Source organism: Daphnia magna, unplaced genomic scaffold (assembly GCF_020631705.1).
Source record: "Daphnia magna isolate NIES unplaced genomic scaffold, ASM2063170v1.1 Dm_contigs096, whole genome shotgun sequence".
Lineage (NCBI taxonomy): Eukaryota > Metazoa > Arthropoda > Branchiopoda > Diplostraca > Daphniidae > Daphnia > Daphnia magna.
Window position 1 is genome coordinate 374061 of NW_025533123.1, and position 17030 is coordinate 391090.

The 17030-nt window shown below is 37.1% G+C and overlaps 3 protein-coding genes across 7 annotated transcripts; 1 reads left to right on the top strand and 2 right to left on the bottom strand.

Moving 5' to 3' along the window:
- Positions 1-1516: 1516 nt before the first annotated feature.
- LOC116930132 (N-terminal kinase-like protein) lies at positions 1517-5381 on the bottom strand. Its single transcript, XM_032937506.2, has 16 exons — positions 5246-5381; positions 5032-5175; positions 4838-4972; positions 4698-4782; positions 4478-4616; positions 4313-4403; positions 3994-4229; positions 3840-3918; positions 3559-3780; positions 3382-3474; positions 3160-3295; positions 2900-3091; positions 2545-2804; positions 2328-2477; positions 2018-2096; positions 1517-1932 (listed from the first exon to the last, which is right to left on the bottom strand). Exons 1-16 carry the CDS (start codon positions 5357-5359, stop codon positions 1799-1801), a joined length of 2289 nt encoding a protein of 762 aa, XP_032793397.2. The 5' UTR covers positions 5360-5381; the 3' UTR covers positions 1517-1798.
- A 126-nt stretch (positions 5382-5507) lies between these two features.
- On the top strand, positions 5508-7758 carry LOC123477600 (dynein axonemal assembly factor 1-like). Of its 2 annotated transcripts, none has more exons than XM_045181004.1 (7): positions 5508-5617; positions 5689-5780; positions 6429-6650; positions 7009-7253; positions 7320-7384; positions 7447-7532; positions 7611-7758. In XM_045181004.1, the coding sequence occupies exons 1-7, from the start codon at positions 5508-5510 to the stop codon at positions 7718-7720; spliced, it is 930 nt and encodes a 309-aa protein (XP_045036939.1). In that variant the 3' UTR covers positions 7721-7758. The 2 variants fall into 2 exon arrangements, with proteins under 2 accessions (XP_045036939.1, XP_045036940.1); XM_045181005.1 differs by having other exon boundaries at positions 7012-7253.
- Positions 7759-10111: 2353 nt separating this feature from the next.
- Positions 10112-17017, bottom strand: LOC123466263 (serine/arginine repetitive matrix protein 2-like). 4 transcript variants are annotated; one of them, XM_045181000.1, is made up of 8 exons: positions 16846-17017; positions 16360-16609; positions 15855-15974; positions 13743-15101; positions 12832-12862; positions 10727-12752; positions 10406-10593; positions 10112-10340 (listed from the first exon to the last, which is right to left on the bottom strand). In XM_045181000.1, exons 1-6 carry the CDS (start codon positions 16928-16930, stop codon positions 12396-12398), a joined length of 2202 nt encoding a protein of 733 aa, XP_045036935.1. In that variant the 5' UTR covers positions 16931-17017; the 3' UTR covers positions 10112-10340; positions 10406-10593; positions 10727-12395. The 4 variants fall into 4 exon arrangements, with proteins under 4 accessions (XP_045036935.1, XP_045036936.1, XP_045036937.1 ...); XM_045181001.1 differs by having other exon boundaries at positions 16360-16613; positions 16846-17002; XM_045181002.1 differs by lacking the exons at positions 10112-10340; positions 10406-10593 and adding an exon at positions 13264-13300 and having other exon boundaries at positions 12683-12752; positions 16846-17011.
- Between the last annotated feature and the right edge of the window lie 13 nt (positions 17018-17030).

Genomic DNA, 17030 nt, shown 5'->3' on the forward strand with positions numbered 1-17030 from the left:
GGTGCAATGCAAAATGATAGCCAAATATATAAGTTAGGTAACACGACAAAATCGAAAAGAACTGGAAATAGGCGATAGAACAACGTACAACCAATTCTAAAATGAAGATTTAGAGTAGATAAGAGTATAGAGTGTGTGGGGTATTGATCGACTGGACACAACCTACCGGACCCCTCTCTTTCGGCTCTTTCGCCTTCATCATTTCCTTCATCCCTTACACAACGCGGCTAAAAGATCACACTGCCCTTTCGTCAAATGATGTGGCACCCTTAGCGTCACTCCCCCTCTCCCCATAAGGAAAACAGAATAAAATGAAATCCCTTTATCCAGCACTCATTCCCCCTAAAAAGTTGAAAAACGAACGCCAGCGTGAAAATCAACGTCATCAATAATTTTCGTTTTGCATCTGGTTCATTTATTTTTTCGAAAATTGTTTTTATAGCAGATGGTCAATTCGTTATCCTTGATTTTATAAATCTACTTGAGACGGTGTGCTGCTGATAATATTGCTTCCGGCGTTTCAGTTCTATCATAATCATATCTTCGTAAATCCATTTCACGCATACGTGAGTGGGGTGAACATGTCACATGATGTGCTTTTTAAAAAAATAATGGGAATTTCACCATCGCTCTACCGTTGCGTACTTGTTGACCAGCCTGGGCTGAAAATGGCGACCAATGAATAGCTTAATAGCAGTGAAGCCCAAAAGGAACTGGGTCGAGAAAGAATGAGAATCATGTTGGGTTTATTCTAAAGTCTACTTTTTCCTTTGATTACATATATGAATCAAGTCACGTTGCACGCCTTTCATTTGCCGACGTTTCGCTAAAACTCAGACCGTTGGGTTGTTCATTCCTCGTGAGGAAATGAGTTCTTTTGCATGCACAACTTGACTCTTGAGTCGTCTGCTGGCATCATGCAAAGAACATCAATCTGCTTTCACAACATTTTATATAAAAGCCGTCAGATTTTCTTAGCAGTTAATCCATTGAAATGTATGCAGGTATCACATAGGAATAACTTAAAGACAATAAGAATCTTATCATTTTCGGCCCAAGCCTCCTGTACAAAGTCAGAGAATTTCGAATCTGCTCAGTATGTAAGCATACTGATATCCTCATTTGAATATCAAATTGTATGTTTGAATATGATGTTCCAAGGTGTACTGCTAAAATACGGATGATTTTTATTAAACCATGCCTGTATTGTTCTCGTATAAAGAACAAGCTTGAATACGGATATAAAGGTCCTTTGGAGTATAGAATACTCAAACTCATAGCGGAAAATAACTCAATATACCTGGAAAAAACCTGGTCTTGGGTATTGCGTACACCGAAGACAGCTCTTTCCAGATTCCCAGAAAAAAGGACACCCAGACAGAATCTACAAGAATGTTGTTCCTCGCTAAATATGCAGCAAAAGTAGCAAGTTCAGCAGGTAGTAACGTTAAAATTATGAGACTTCTACATGCTGGATTGATGGCATTTTAAGATTAAAATTATTGTTCTGAAAAGATTTTTGAAAAGATTTCACATGTAATATACAGCACACACATTACACTTCGCGTGCATTAAGCTAATTTCCAGAAAAGGGAAAGCATCACGATTGTCATAACAATAGCATTTGAGTTGGTCGGTTTACGAACGCGACTTCTCAATCCGGAAATTTGATTCCCGGAATTTAGACAAAGCATTAGTCAATTCCCCACAGCTTTTATAATTATACATTTACTTTGAAACACACAACGTCCAGATGAAAAAAAAAAAAAAAATAATAAGTTGGAATCGGTCAGACGTTTTACATTTTTTTTCCACCTAATTTTAATGCTCCTCCTCCGCTGCTAGCTCCTTGGCGTGCACTACGTTTGGCTTCGATTTCCTTTTGCCTCTGAATGCGTTTTTCTTCACGTTTCTTTCGAGACTCATCTTTATCTAAGAAACCAGATTAAGGACGACAAGTGAGTTGCGCGCCGTAAAATAACAGAACAGAATAGAATATTGTAATTGAATTGCATACCATTGCCTTCTGGACTAGTCCAGTTGTTTGTGTTCCATGTACTTTCCCAACCACTTTCCTCTTTTTCGAAATTCGTATTCTATTGAATAAGAAAATAGTTCATTAACGCGTCTTGACAGGAGAATTCATCCACAGATTTGCTAACCCGCATTTTTAGTTAATTATTACGTATCTCTCTTTTATGCAATGAAACAAAAAACAAAAACAAAAACCCACATAATCCCATTCAGTGATAAAGAAATAAATCGAATATCCAAATGGATTTTTTTCGTAGATGATACTACACCGAAAGCAGAATAGAACTGCTTACCAAGGGTACCGGAGTTTTGTCACGTATGTTGGTGACCTTTGTCGCAAAAGAATCTTGTTCGAAACTTTCTATTGGGGCCCAATCTTCTTGAATATCCCATCCGTCACCCTCTTCCTTATCGTCCACAGTATTGCTGGACAAGGAAAGTTCCTATAGCAATGAAATTTAGTTAAACGATGCAAATGATAAAACAACTCATAAAATTGCATTCACGCACATTGATGTTTCCCCATTGCACAGATTCTTCATTAGATTCAGAATCAGAGCGTCTTGTTGCTTCAACAGTAGTTTCAACTACAGATGGATTCTGCGTAGCCGATGTTGTTTGACTGCCGGCTGGCAATGAAGGTCCTTGATCAGGTAACTGGCTGCCTTGGGATTTATAGAATTTTGAAGTGACTGCGCTGACGGCCCATCCAGCCCATGTAGACGCCATATCTGTTACATTTGGGCTGGCGTTTGCATTTACATCCGCCTCTATCATAACCAAACAGTTTGACGGCAGAATTATTACTGATCAATGATGCTAGGGTAAAGGAAAGAAAAATATATGCATATATCTAGAGCTGTACCCATGCACTCCCGAAGAGATGGATCTTCTGATACTTTTTCCAATTTGGAAATAAAACCTTTAATTACTTTAAAGGCTTGATCACGCACTTCTCTTTCAGGATCACCCGTTAGTACGCACATAGCAGGCAAAACTTGATGAGATATTTGGTTCAGTAGATAATATTGTTGGGTGGCAGCCAATGCTAATACGCCTAAACAAATGAAATTTGGTTGTTATTTCGATGTGCCTAATTCTAAATGATAGTTTTTTGTATTTTACCTCCTATTCGGGCTGGAGGAAATGGATCTCTCAGCGCCCTAGTAAAAGCGGAAACCAGAACTTTCTGCCTTATTTGTGGATGCAGAAAAGAAGCTACTTTTCCAAGGCACACAGTTGTATTGGTACGAATTCCCCCCTTCAGATGATGTGAAAAGGAATTTTTGATCAAACAGTCAAAGGCTAACTTATTACGATAGCTGCAAGAGTAGAAAAAGGAAATACCTGCTCATCTTTGGATTGCAATCGAGCAAAGTGCTTAAGAACTTCCACATTCAGATTGTTATAATTTAACTTTGGCGCTAAAAATATAATTGACTACAGGATGGCCATTGTCCGGATAACAAAAACAAATGCATTAAGTTATGAATAAAGAATTAGCATATGTGATCTATAGATTACCTTAACAGTGTGCTCTCTTATTATCGGATTTGAGTCTGTAAATCCGCTCAAAATGTGGGGGAAGATATTATCATTGACAGTGACAGGTAGGAGATGAGTTGAAAAATGTTCCAACTGCTGCAATAATCGGACACGAGTTGCTCTGTCTGGAGATGAGAACAATTTAACTACGCAAGGAACGATTCGTTTTTGGTATTCCTCCTCAGTTAGCAAGCTTCCTAACTGGAAAGACATGCATCGTTAAAAAATCTACTGCAAGGTACGAGAAATTCTTGAATCACCTTAAACAGAGGAGTAAGAATAGCTGCCCCAGCATTACCAAATTCAAATGCATTGATAAGTTGAGGTAAAACTTTATGCCTGTTGTAAATTAAGTGTGTTAATTACGTATTTTTATGTTTTATTTCTTTTTTTCCTTTTCAGAAAACAGTTTACCTGGATAAGTTCTCTGGGAAACTGTCTAACAGTGAAGGTAACTTATTGAAAAACTGTGCCTTTTCAGTGTTTTCCTTAATTTGAATCTCTTCCAAGAATAGGAGACATTCAACTAAATCATTATGGAAATAACCTCCAGGCTTTCGACAAATGGTAAGGACATCACTCGGATTCGGGCGCGAACTTGGATTCGCTCCAACAAGTTCACAATAAACCGATGCCAACCGCTTTGGAATCTGCAAAATCAAAAAATCATGTTAGCTTTTTTTACCATTAAAAAATAATAAAGATAAATGCATGAATTTAAAGATGTACGTACATTGCCCAGTGCTTTTAAAGAAGAGGGCGACTTCAATGGACCATTGAAAACTTCCCATATAAGGCATCCCAAACCCCACATATCAGCTGACCTTCATGAGCATAGAGATTACAAGTTTGGGAAGGTATAATAAAAGTTGAGATATCAAGAACAAAAATTGTGTACCATTTTGTAGCAGATTTGAGTTTAGAAGAATCTACTTTCTCTGGTGGGTCATACTTTTCAAATGATGGCAATATTTTGATTGGTAAGGAATTCATAAGAGATGATGGAGTTGCATTTTCGAAACCTCCAAGCTTCCATTCTGTACAAAAAGAGGGAAGATCAAACATTAACAGGTAGAAAATAACAATTTCAGAAGAAATAAAATAATAGAGTGTCTTACCTCCTGCAGTATTTACAAGTATATTCCCAAGGCAAATGGAATTGTGTTGCAGGTTCCCATCATTATTCAAAAACTTCAAAGCACGCTAATAATAAAACTGTTAAATCATTACTTCTTTTGGTTCTATTACAAAACCTTACCACCACTTGAAAAAGTCCCCATGCTATGAATAGCTCTTTTTGTTGTTTTGATTGAGGAAAATCAGTGGAGTAGCTGTTCAAATGGAACTGCAAGGGCTCTACATACTCAGTTACTAAATATAAACATTTCTCTGTCTGAAACGCAGATAAAAATCAGTAACATATCCAAATATAATTAAAAAAGCTTTGTTAACCTCCAGGCTGTCTATGTAAGTGAGAATGTTGGGATGACGAAGAGTTTTTAACCTTTTCAGAGCTGATTTGGCAAGTTCTGTTTGTGTGTCACTTCCATTTGTTTTTGCATCCAGGATGAATACGGATACAGACTCACCAGTACCCTAATGAATGAAGATGAAATGTGTTTGTTGAAATCAAAATATTTCCCTGTTAATAAAACATAATTTTCACCTTTTTCTTCCCTTTGTGAAGTTTCCATAGCATATATTCCTCCGTTCCTGTAAGTTGTTCCAATATTTCATATCCGAACTCTTTAGATGGATCTCGACTGAAAAATGACCACATCACTGTCAAATGCGAATTATTAATAATTACTGTAGAATACCGCACACCAAATACTAGCAAATTCGTCAAAAAGCAAGTCGTCAATTCAAAATACGAAGACAGCGACACGTCATGAAATGTGACGGGCCAGCCACCTTACGGGAAACCTATGAAGAACAGTTTGGTCGATAATAATAGCCAAGAATCAAGTGAAACAGTCATGGAACAAAACGATTGCGTCAATTCGCACTCCTTAGATATCGAAAGTACATTCCCGCGGTAATCAGCGAATTATACCATTTCAGCAGTGTACAATTTGATAACTTCCAAAGTAAACCGTAAAATTCCAGGATAACAGCTAAATGGCTTCGCAACCACTGTAGGAAACACGGTTTATACCAGACTCCCCAACTGAACGAAGTATTGTACCTTCAGCATCAAGGTATTTTCTCGATATCTATAAAATTACCTTATAATCTTTAATATAAAAAAATTCAAAACCTTGTATTTAAAATGTTACTTAGCATCAAATTAGCCTTCTTTGTTTCACAAACTGGACATTTTTATTGCTAGAAGCTAACAACGTTTTAACAATATCAAGAGCGAAAATAAAACTATAATTTGTAACTAGACACCGAAATATAACCTACAGCGCCATCCAATTAAAGTCCCAGGGTTTCTGAGCAAAAGACCGTTTTGGCACAAAGAATCACAAGAAATCCACGAGGATACGTAAAGCTTCAGAAATAGTAGAAATCCAACACTTCAATAGTTCACTTCAACACTTTCGTAATAACATAATTTATAATTGAAGGTAATTGTTGAACGGTAAACGGTGCTGGCCAAACTGGACAAGTGTCGGTGTTAGGAAATTCCAAAAGGACGTGAACTTTTTGTCAGTTTTGAACGGTAGGCGGTAAAATGCGTGATGCGTGAGGGTTAATAAATGAGTTATTTTGATGCATCAGTCATAAAAAACTTAAGCCAAGCTAGTTTTTAGTTATTCTTGCACTAACTACACTATAGGCTTAAAAACCGTTAAAAACCTCTTTTAAATTGTTATTCATAACTGTTTGTATTTCACATCTAGGATTCAAATTTATAGAATTGCTGGAGGACTATGTTGGGTTAAAATCTCTTTGGTTAGACCACAACTGTATAACAAAGATTACTGGACTACATAACATGAAAAATCTGAAGTGTCTTTTTATCCGGAATAATTTTTTGACGGATTTACGAGGCATTGAATGCCTAGAACAGCTAGTCATACTGGATGTTTCAAATAACTTACTTACGGACACGAATGCACTGGGTAAGTGTTTACGATCCTAAGTTAACGTACTGCATGTTCTAAAAATCTGATCACCCAAGGGAAAGAAATTATTCCTTTTATGGTTTTATCACACGGCCAAGCTACATAGCGTAATAGTCCGAACGTCGAAGATACAGCTAGAGGTAAGGCATGAGAAACAGACGGTTGCTTGGGTTGCCAGGCAATGCGCCTCTCTAGAATCTTTTTGGAATTCAGTAAGGTCTTACCAGTAGCCTAGGCCTAGTCACCTATCCAGGGTGAACCGTGTTAGCTCAGCAAAATTTAAAATTGCATGTGCCCTTTTCCCAACAAATTTATTACTGAGGGATTCCTGACAATATGGCATTTGATGTTTTAGAAGTTTTACCGAATTTAACAACGCTATACGTTGGAAGCAACAAGTTATCGGATACTTCTGGCATTGATTCGCTGGCAAGATGCAAAACCTTGAGCACACTTGACTTATCTCGAAATATGTTAAAAGATTCTCAAACTATGTTGAAACTACTCATCAGGATCCGTCAACTCTCTGTTCTGTATTTACATGGAAACCCACTTGTGAGGAATTTCGAATCCTACCGCGCTGAGATTACTACGCACTGTGTAATATTTTCATTAAAAAACTAGTGGCACCAAATTTTTTTTTGATTGAAGATTTTATTTTGATAGATAAATCTAAAATTTTTGGATGATAAACCAATACGGGAAAACGACCGCTTCTGTGCAAAAGCCTGGTAAACTTTATTTATTTCTTGAAATCTAAAAATCGAATAATGACTATAATTTGATGGAATAGGATGAAAACTGGAATGCAAGGTATGAAGGAAGAAAAAATACGTCAAAAGGATGTTGAAGATTTGGAAATGCACGTATATGTAATGGGTAATCTGAATCAATTTTAATGACGGACATACTAGACTAAATGAAAAAATAATCTTACTATAAGCACATTCATCACAGGTAAATTTAAACATGAAGACTACAGCGAAAAAAAGCATTTGAGTTCTGCTGTATCCTCTAGCCAAAAGGAAATCGATATAAACGAAATTATCTTCTTGAATCTTGCTTGAAAGGAATTCAATAAAAAATGTGAATTCAACGCATTCAATAACTCTCGTATTCGCCTTTTGATTTGGGAAAAGCTAACGAAGAATCTTAAACTGCGCGATTCCATATTTTTAACATTATAACATTGCTTCTTTTTTAAACATTAAGGAATTCCCCCTCTTCTATCCGGAAAACAACCTGGTCTCAGCTGGCGCTCCACCAGTACTATATATAGACCTACGCATCTAATTTCAAAGATTTTTTCCCTCATGCTAAAGCATGGGATGAAGCATGATATTGCCATTTTTAGGTCATTTCAACAATTGTTTATCCCTTCAGTTTTCCGTGATACCATATCATGGAGTATCTTGCTCAGAAAACGTTCCAGCAACACGTTTAAATCTCAAATAACCGATGACTATTATACGTTTCATTAAAAAGAGCCCATCTAACGCGTCTTATAACAGCAAGAAAACTGCTGGAATATCTTTCGTTCGTTCGTTAAATTTAGTCAAATGTATACGATTTTTATCACATTCCAAGAGATGTCGTTTTTCCCAGATTTTGACAAAACTGAGTAGGCTAGTATATAGGAACCCTTATTCCTTTCGCGAAGTTGCCGATAGTGTTCGGCCCTAGTTGCTATTAAATTGCGGAAACATGCGAGATTTTAGAGTATTATAAAAGAAAATGAATAAAGTCGGGCTTAATTTTTAATTCTCAAAAAATGCAGGCGCGCCAGCACTGCTGCTCCGTTTTCAACGTTTATTTTTAAAACTATAAGCCTCACGTTAAAAAGAACTTGCGTATCGTGATTGTTGTTTAGTTAAGAATCGAAATCATGTATTTGAACCTAAATCTAAAATTTAACCAAAAATGAAAAAGTGGCAAGGCTATACCCTTCCTATTTTCGTCAAAATCTGCAAAAATCAACATCCTCTATAATTCAATAAAACACATACTTTATAGTTTATACTCAAAATTAAACGCTGATTTCGGCTGGAATATTAGTTTTCCCGTGAATTCTGACGTTTTCGATAAAAACGCAAGCGTAGTAATTATAGCGTAAATACCTTTTCAATTGTAATTACTCAAATGGTAGAAGTCCCAAACAAAAACAACGTGCTTTTTTGTGATGCTCGTTTAATTTTGAATCAAATCTTACATAGTTTTTTAAGATTTTGGAGGATTATAAAAGGAAATGAATAAAGACGGGCTTAATTTATAATTCTCAAAATATGCTGGCGCGCCAGCACTGCTGCTCCGTTTTCTACGTTTATTTTAAGAACTATAAGTTTCACGTTAAAAAGAACTTGCGTGTCGTAATTGCCGTTTAATTAAGAATCGAAATCATGTATTTGAAACTAAATCTAAAATTTAGCCAAAAATGAAAAAGTGGAAAGGCTATACCCTTCCTATTTTCGTCAAAATCTGCAAAAATCGACATCTCTTATAATTCAATAAAACACACACTTTATACTCAAAATTAAACGCTGATTTCGGCTGGAATATTAGTTTTCCCGTGAATTATGACGTTTTCGATACAAACGCAAGCGTATTAATTATAGCGTAAATAGCTTTTTAATTGTAATTACTCAAATGGTAGAAGTCCCACATGAAAGCTTTTACTGTTTAGCCCAAAAGCCAAAATTACTAGAACACGACAATGCATTGCTGCGTTATCTGCTTAACAAAACGATACTAATGGCCGCATCCTAATTTGGAAGGTGTATAAACTGATGAAAGATTAGTGCAGGGACCCCTGCGAAAATGGCACCATATTTCGGGGGAAATCTCAGAAAAACGTGGGGTCGATTGATATGACTGGTGATGAATGCACTTGCCAAGAATCCCTATCAGGAAATTAGCCTTGCCACTTTTTCAGTTTTGGCTATATTCTTAATCTAATTTAAAATGCATGATTTCAGCAAATAAAGACCAAGTAAATTATTTCTTTAATTTTCCTACTTTCAACCTCTCTTCCCCATGTAAAATTTTCTGTTTTCCAGGCAGAATTTCAAAATTCAGTCACTCAGTATCCAGTACTGTTCTATTTGGAGAATACATTGAACTAAAATGGGTTTGTTGCAAACGGCAAAACACATCCCTATCGGGAAATTTTCATATCTCAGATGTCAAAGGCAATATTTGTTTGTTAAAAATGAAAGACTAGATCTTTTTTTATCTGTCCGAGTTGCTGATAGTTATCGAGAAGCAAAGTTGTGTTGTCGTTTTTTTCCCTTTTTTTTGTATTTATTAATTTTATAAGGTATTTTTATTATGTTTTGTTTTTTTGTTAAAAGGGAACGATTAATAGGAGGAATACATGCTTCTCCTAACAAAATCATTCAGGTACAAGTGATTTACTACATGGTTTAAATTTAGGAAAATACCCCTGAACCACAAAACAAGCATTCAACTGAAATAATGTACTGTATAATCAAGGGAAAAACAGAGAAAAATAATTTTGTAAATGATTAAAAAAAGAAATTATACCCAAGAAACTGGAATGAAACTTTTGAAAAATAATACAGCCATTCACATTTGTAATGAAGAATAAGATTCCAATATAATGTATACAGTATTTTCGTTGTAGAGTTAATTCACAGCTGGAGGTGGGTTAGGAGGCTGCGGGCCAGGTCCCTGGTTTGAAATAACACCAGATTTTTGAATCAATTAAACTTTCTTTCTTATCTGTTATGAAATACCTGGTTATCACTTGGTTTAGCATCACCCTGACGCATTGCTGAACTTGGTCGAAGGAAAAACAAAGCCAATGCAAGTACAATCCAACAAAACACAAAAAGGGCATCGTTTCATTCTGTGCCTGTCCTTGTAGTCCAGGCAGATCAGAATTACATTCATTATCTGTGCAGTATGACTGTGATGACCTGAGCTAACAAAACAACATCTAATTTTAACACATTACATTCACATGCTGGTGCTATAACTTAGTCTTATTTACTGAGACTGACACGCAATAAGAAATGCCATTGTAAATAAACAAGAAGTTATAAAAATTGAGATACCAAGGAAATCAAACGTTGCATCGCCAGTTCGTGATTCCACAGGCATTCACAAGGATCGAATCCACCAGGGTCCGACATGACGATAATAAATACGTCCTGTACTGACAAATTTGTGCTATAAAATAAAGAATTAACTATGTAAGACCCTAACGCGGTATTCCACAAACAAATAACACTCCCTCAGATGGCTGTGGAACAGTGAAATCTGCTCGCCCTACCTTGTACTAGGGGTCTCGTGTCAGTGTTGTGTGTAGAAAAATTTGGACCAATCACGCTTTGACTGGTCGCATTTGGCTATGTTTAGGGAAAAATCCCTCAATAAAGTTTTCATCCTTTTGTCTCTAAGCTCCGATCCCCGATTGGGCACACATTTCGCGATAACAATTGCAACAAGTGTTTGGAATAAAACGAATATTCATGTCATAACCATTTATTTCTACCGACCATTTGGGCACTATGAAAGACAGTTAATCTTCGTGATGACGACTGCAACCGTAAGGTTCTGCAATGAAATGCAGACGTTTGGACGAGACGTGTTATACGTCTTTGTTAACTCTAACATTAATAAATTGACTGTTCAAGTGACGGAGACTATTATATAGAAGACAAATCAAAGCTATGTAGTTCAGCATGAGGAAGTTACATCATAATTTCTGTGTCCCTAAATGTCACGTAACTCCCCATGTCCCTTCCGAAGCTTTTCAACTTGTTACGAAAACTGACATGCCTTCCCTTCATTATGGATGTTGAGCATGCTTTTCTCTCTTTAAACGCAAGGATTTTGCGATTTACGTATGTAAGCTCTAGAAAGGAGGAAGAAGTGCTAGCAAAGTAGCAAGGAAAAGGAAGCACTTTTAAGTCCTAAAATAATAAAGGAATAACTTGAAATGATCACTTTGTTATACGTACCGATACGTAAATTGTTAAATTAATGTATTCGCCTTCTATAAAATGCAATGACACCATATAAAGCCACAAACAGAACGCCACAAACGATAACCAAATTAGCATATTTTCACTTTAAATGTTAAGATAGTTAGAAATACAGCCTATGTGTAGAAATGGTGGTAAGATCATTAGAGTATTGCATGTTCATTGCTTTCCAAAATAATTGAATAAGCCTAAGCATAGAGTATCAGGAATGTTGGTAAAAGTTGGAAAAGTAATCAGAGATCATCAGTTGTGGGGACTAAAATTGCAATAAGATCAAAGGATTCATGCAGAAGCGCAATAACCAGACAGATTACATTGAAACAAAAATGTACGAAGACAAAAATACTATACAGCACGCAACAACAAACTTACTTTTGCAAAGAGTCATCAAACATTGCAATACAACCAATATGTTACTAGTGTTTTCAAACTTGCAATGACTGAGTAAACTCGCTACAGACACATATTATCCAATAGTGTGATCGTTGAACATCCAGGAAGCTTTATAAGCAACCCTGGAATACAACTCGACACTTCGTTATAAAAATTTATGTGAAGAAGATCCATTGGTTTTAATGAAATAATACAAAAGGTATATCAAGACAGTCCGGTAGCTGTCTGCATGACATAAGTGGGAAAGACTTTGGTTTCCATGGTTGACCACCGAAAGCAACACTATTAAGTAAGCAGTGTGAGATTCAGACTCCGTTGAGAGAAACATGACTTGAATGGTGGACTATGTTTGAACTGAACGCTGACGGTAGATTGTACTCGAATGATGACTAGATGTGCTGCTGACAGAATAACAGCTGAGGACGCTGGGAGATCGGTCGAACACGGTCGAACGAGAAGATACACTGAACAAAGAAGAACTCTCGCTAGAGGAGTAAGAACGAGATCTGTAACGATAATGCTCTTGTCTTTGACTCGGTGAGTCGGAGCTAGAGCGTGAACGAGAACGGCTAATTGAACGCGAGAACGAACGACTACGACTTGAAGAGCGGCGGAAACGCCCACTGGATGAACTAGAATTGCTTCTCCAGGAAGAGTCTATGCTTTCTGTTGAGCTAGACGTACTCCAGGCAGGTGCGCACTACCATCAATAACAAAACAAACAAAAAATGCATTAAAACATACATGTCTGAATAGTTTTTGTATCATTTGTTGTTTACCCTTTGATATGGAACTGGTTTTTTCCTGGCACTGAAAGATTTAGAGCCGTTAGTATAACACATTCCATTGGTTTGTACATTGATAAAACGTTTTTGATCTTGGAGCTTTTATTATTTAATTGAAAATTATATGCCATGACGCAAGGTGTTCAATATCTATCAACACATGTGCTGGTGAAAGCTGGACACCTTCAGCGTTTCAGTTAATTCTGTACGACGTTGTACACGAAAGTAGTGTCAACCGTTCACTGATAAACATCCTCATTGAATGTCCATAAGGGTTAACGCCCATAGCAAAATAATAATAACAATTAAAAACAAAAGAAAAAAAAAGATTGCAGTCGTCGTTGTACTTAAATCTAGCATTCATATTCACATTTCAGCATAAACCGAATGCGAATCTTTTGTCTTTATCTTTAACATTTTTCTTACCTTGCCATTCTAAGGAGACACATCCCATTAAAAGTCGCTAAGAAAATCGAGGAAGCAAATTGATAAGAGTATACCTTCGTTTTTGTTTAACGGGAAGCAGTGCTACTTTGGCCCTTCTTAACACAATCCCAACGTAAAGGAAGAATTATAAAATACATACATAGAAACTAAGAAGAAAAAGAAAAAAAGAAAACAAAAGAAAATGTACCATGAGGTAAACACAAAATTGTATTAAAAATGGACTGAACCAACTGATACGAACAAAATCAATAGACGAAAATCATGCGTCTACAAATGGATTGAAGGGGGAATGAAGCTGAAAAGAGGTTGAAAAAAAAAAATCCAATACAACGAATTTACGTCAATCGATTAAAGCAGGAAACAATTGACACAAGAAAAACTGAAAATTATTCAAATTCCAATTTGGCTCCATCAATACGAAAGGAGTGTAAAAAGCTTATCGCTTAGAATCTTTGTACCTGGTGATACGCCTACGGTCCTTCCAGCTAGGCGACCCTGATCGACGAGGAGGAGATGGTGAACGTTTATCTTTGGAACGAGGAGCAGAAGTTTTTGACGGTGTTGACGACGATGAGGACGAATAAGAGGATGATGATGACGACGAGGACGAAGAAGAAGAATCCGAGTCAGAAGAAGAAGTATCATCCGAATCGGACGAATCAGAGCTTGACGACGAACTGGAAGAAGATGAAGATCGACTTGAATCGTGTCGAGACTTTTTCTTCTTCGATCGCCCAATTTGGTCTATGAATGATCCTAGTTTGGCTAAATCAGCTTTCATTTTTTCTGTTTGTTGACTGGTGGTCATCTCTTTCTTTTTTTGTTCCACAATGGGTGGTTCTGATTCCGCTTTTGAATTTGAAACTTTCTCAGTCAACTGCACCGGCTCATCGACTGTCTTGTTCGCTACCAAGTCGGAAGGCCTTTCAGATTCACGACGACCGCGATCTTCTGTAACGTATTGCTTAGACTGTGTGTGTCCTTGAACTTCACGATTCTCTTTCTCGTCTTGTTTTCTTTCGACTTCTCTGTGTCCGCTTTTAGACACATCGGGTCGATTGTTATCTTCGCGACGTGTGGAGTGATGGTAATTATCGCGGCGGTCTCGATCACTTCGTGAATCATTTCGGTTGCTTCTTTCCGGAGATCTGTAGGAAGAACGGGCATAACGACTTTCCCTCCTATTATTGGAACTATCTTTTTTGTCGGCATTAAGCTGGGAATCTTCTCTTGTTTTCTTTCTTTCAACTTCATCCCGTCTACCTCGGCTAGGATTCTCTTCTTCTCTTTCTGAACTTGCACGACGCTTGCGATTTTGTGATTCTTCCCCTGCGCGCCGACGAGGAGGACTTGGAGTATCATGACGGTGGCGTGATGGCTTAGAAGATTCCGTACGACTTACAGGGCGATCGTTGTATTTGGAATCGGATTTTCTGGTATCAGAAGAATCAAGAGATTTTCGCGATTTGGTTTTCTCTTTAGGTTCTTCTTGATCTTCTTCATCATCTGATTCTGTATCCACTTTCTTCTTATTCTTCTTACTTTTTTTGCTCTTCGATTTCTTGCTCTTTTTGGACTTAGGTGGAGCAACAGAAACAACTTCGGGAACCTGGGATTCTTCCTGAGGCTCCGGACTCGGCGTTCGAACGATCGTATAGGTTTTTTGTTCAGCTGCTTGTTTAGCAGCAGTTTCGCGAATTTTGCGATTGGGATCCAAACTACTACCTTCGATGAAGTATTCGCTAATACCAAACGCTTGGCGAAGACTACGGTTCTTTTCTTCTTGTGCAGCAGCTATCTGATGAGTTTCCCGGACACTGGTTTAAGGAAAATGGAACACATAAGTAGAGATTGACATACATAGTTAAATAGGAAAGAATAAGAAAAATCGTGCAAATGGATTTAGTTTAACGTAGAAAATAATTACCTAACTGAACGAATAATAGAGACTTTGTCGTTACAATTAAACTGTCTACGTTTTTTACGTCGTTTTCGTTTTCGTTTTTTTACGGAACCGCCAGGAAAAAGAAGTGCATGTGTCATGAGACAAGGACATTTTATTAGACCACTAATGTTATTAACCAATCCTTTGCTCGTTATTCCCGGTTGGTGGATAACCGATTCATGAAAATGATCAGTCACCTGGTGTTGGAGCAATACAACGCGCATTGCCTCTTGCCAAACCCGATGGAAAAGCTCAGAGGAAGGATATGACATTATAAGATTGGATATGAAGATAGACAATTCTACACCAAAGGCAACGAGAATGGAAGACTTATTCCCTTGACTTTACATTTAAGATTAATGAGCCTAAGGAGCACTTTGATTGGAAGACTGGTAAGTCACAAAAAAGTTAAAATGAAGTTAGACCATTATCACTAAACGAAAATACGAAGCGTCCCGATAGATCGCAAACATCCTTAGTTTAATAGTACATCCAAGCCAAGACTGACTGCTCTCCCTCCTCTACTCCCTAACGATTGCGCATGCCATCAAACCGCGATTGATTTTTCTCAAAGCGCATGCGCTTTATATGCACAGATCAATTTGTTAAAATAAACAGTACTTACACTATCCGGCCATATTCATCTGTTTCGTAGGTTGTTGTATCTTTGCCGTTTTCTGCATCTTTCTGCACCAGTGAAGCGCGGAACTCGGCTAATTTCGATTCAATGATATCCTCGTCTATCCTGAAATTATGAAAAAAGATAATTATAAAATGCAGTGAAAGTCCATAAGTCATCAAACCATAAGAACCATACAACAATGACCCAATTTTCCTTTACCTGAATATAAAGTTATCGACATTCACATTATATTATTCTAACAGAATACAAGTAGACAAATTAAACCAAATACCGTTTCAATGGGACTAAACTGTATATCGTAACCTTTAAAAAAATTGATATCTTACCTCTAGGAATCCCACATCTTGGTTTAAGTATCGGGTGCAATAGCAGTATAACAAGATCAATCAGTTTCATACATTTACCAAGTAAAAGACCCATTTCACTTGAACTAGAGCTACATATGATAGCAGTTTCTACAGCTTTGGTAATAAATGAAATAACTCACCCTTGTTCCTCTAAATCTTCTCTTAATTCAAGGCACTTCAGCTCCAATTTCCGTTTCCGCTCATGATCCAAAATCTCCAGATTTGGTTTTTTGTGTGAGATGGAATCCAACCTTTGAATCTCTTCTTCTGTTTTATACTTGACTTTATCCTTTGTTGTATGCACAAATGCCAGGTTCCTACTGACATATCCATTTGTTCCAGAACCCCGAGCTGTTGTTAGACCAATGCCATTGTACATTTTGTTGATTTCTATCTGGAAGTTACCAAACATTGGAATATTATGTTGCAATAAACAGCTTACATCAGGCAGGGGAAATTAGTTTATGCCTTTTATCAAACCAATTAAAAGAACATAACACAATTTTATATTGGCTAACGGTTATTTCGGTAATCCGACGTAACGATTACATTTCAATTGCACTATAAGTGCGTGTGCACAACACAATAATGGTAAATTTAAGGAAGGTAAGCACAAACAAACTCACCACTAGCAGTGATAGTTGTAAACCACTTAGAATAGCTTTTAGCGATTATTTGAACTAATAAAGCAAGATTTTCGATGGCGGTCATCAACTGATCAATCCACGCGAGTTCTTGGCTTTCAATTCAGCCAGCTCTTAATTTCAGGCCAACATATCCCTTTTCCTTTTCCTCCATCGTTCTTTTTCAA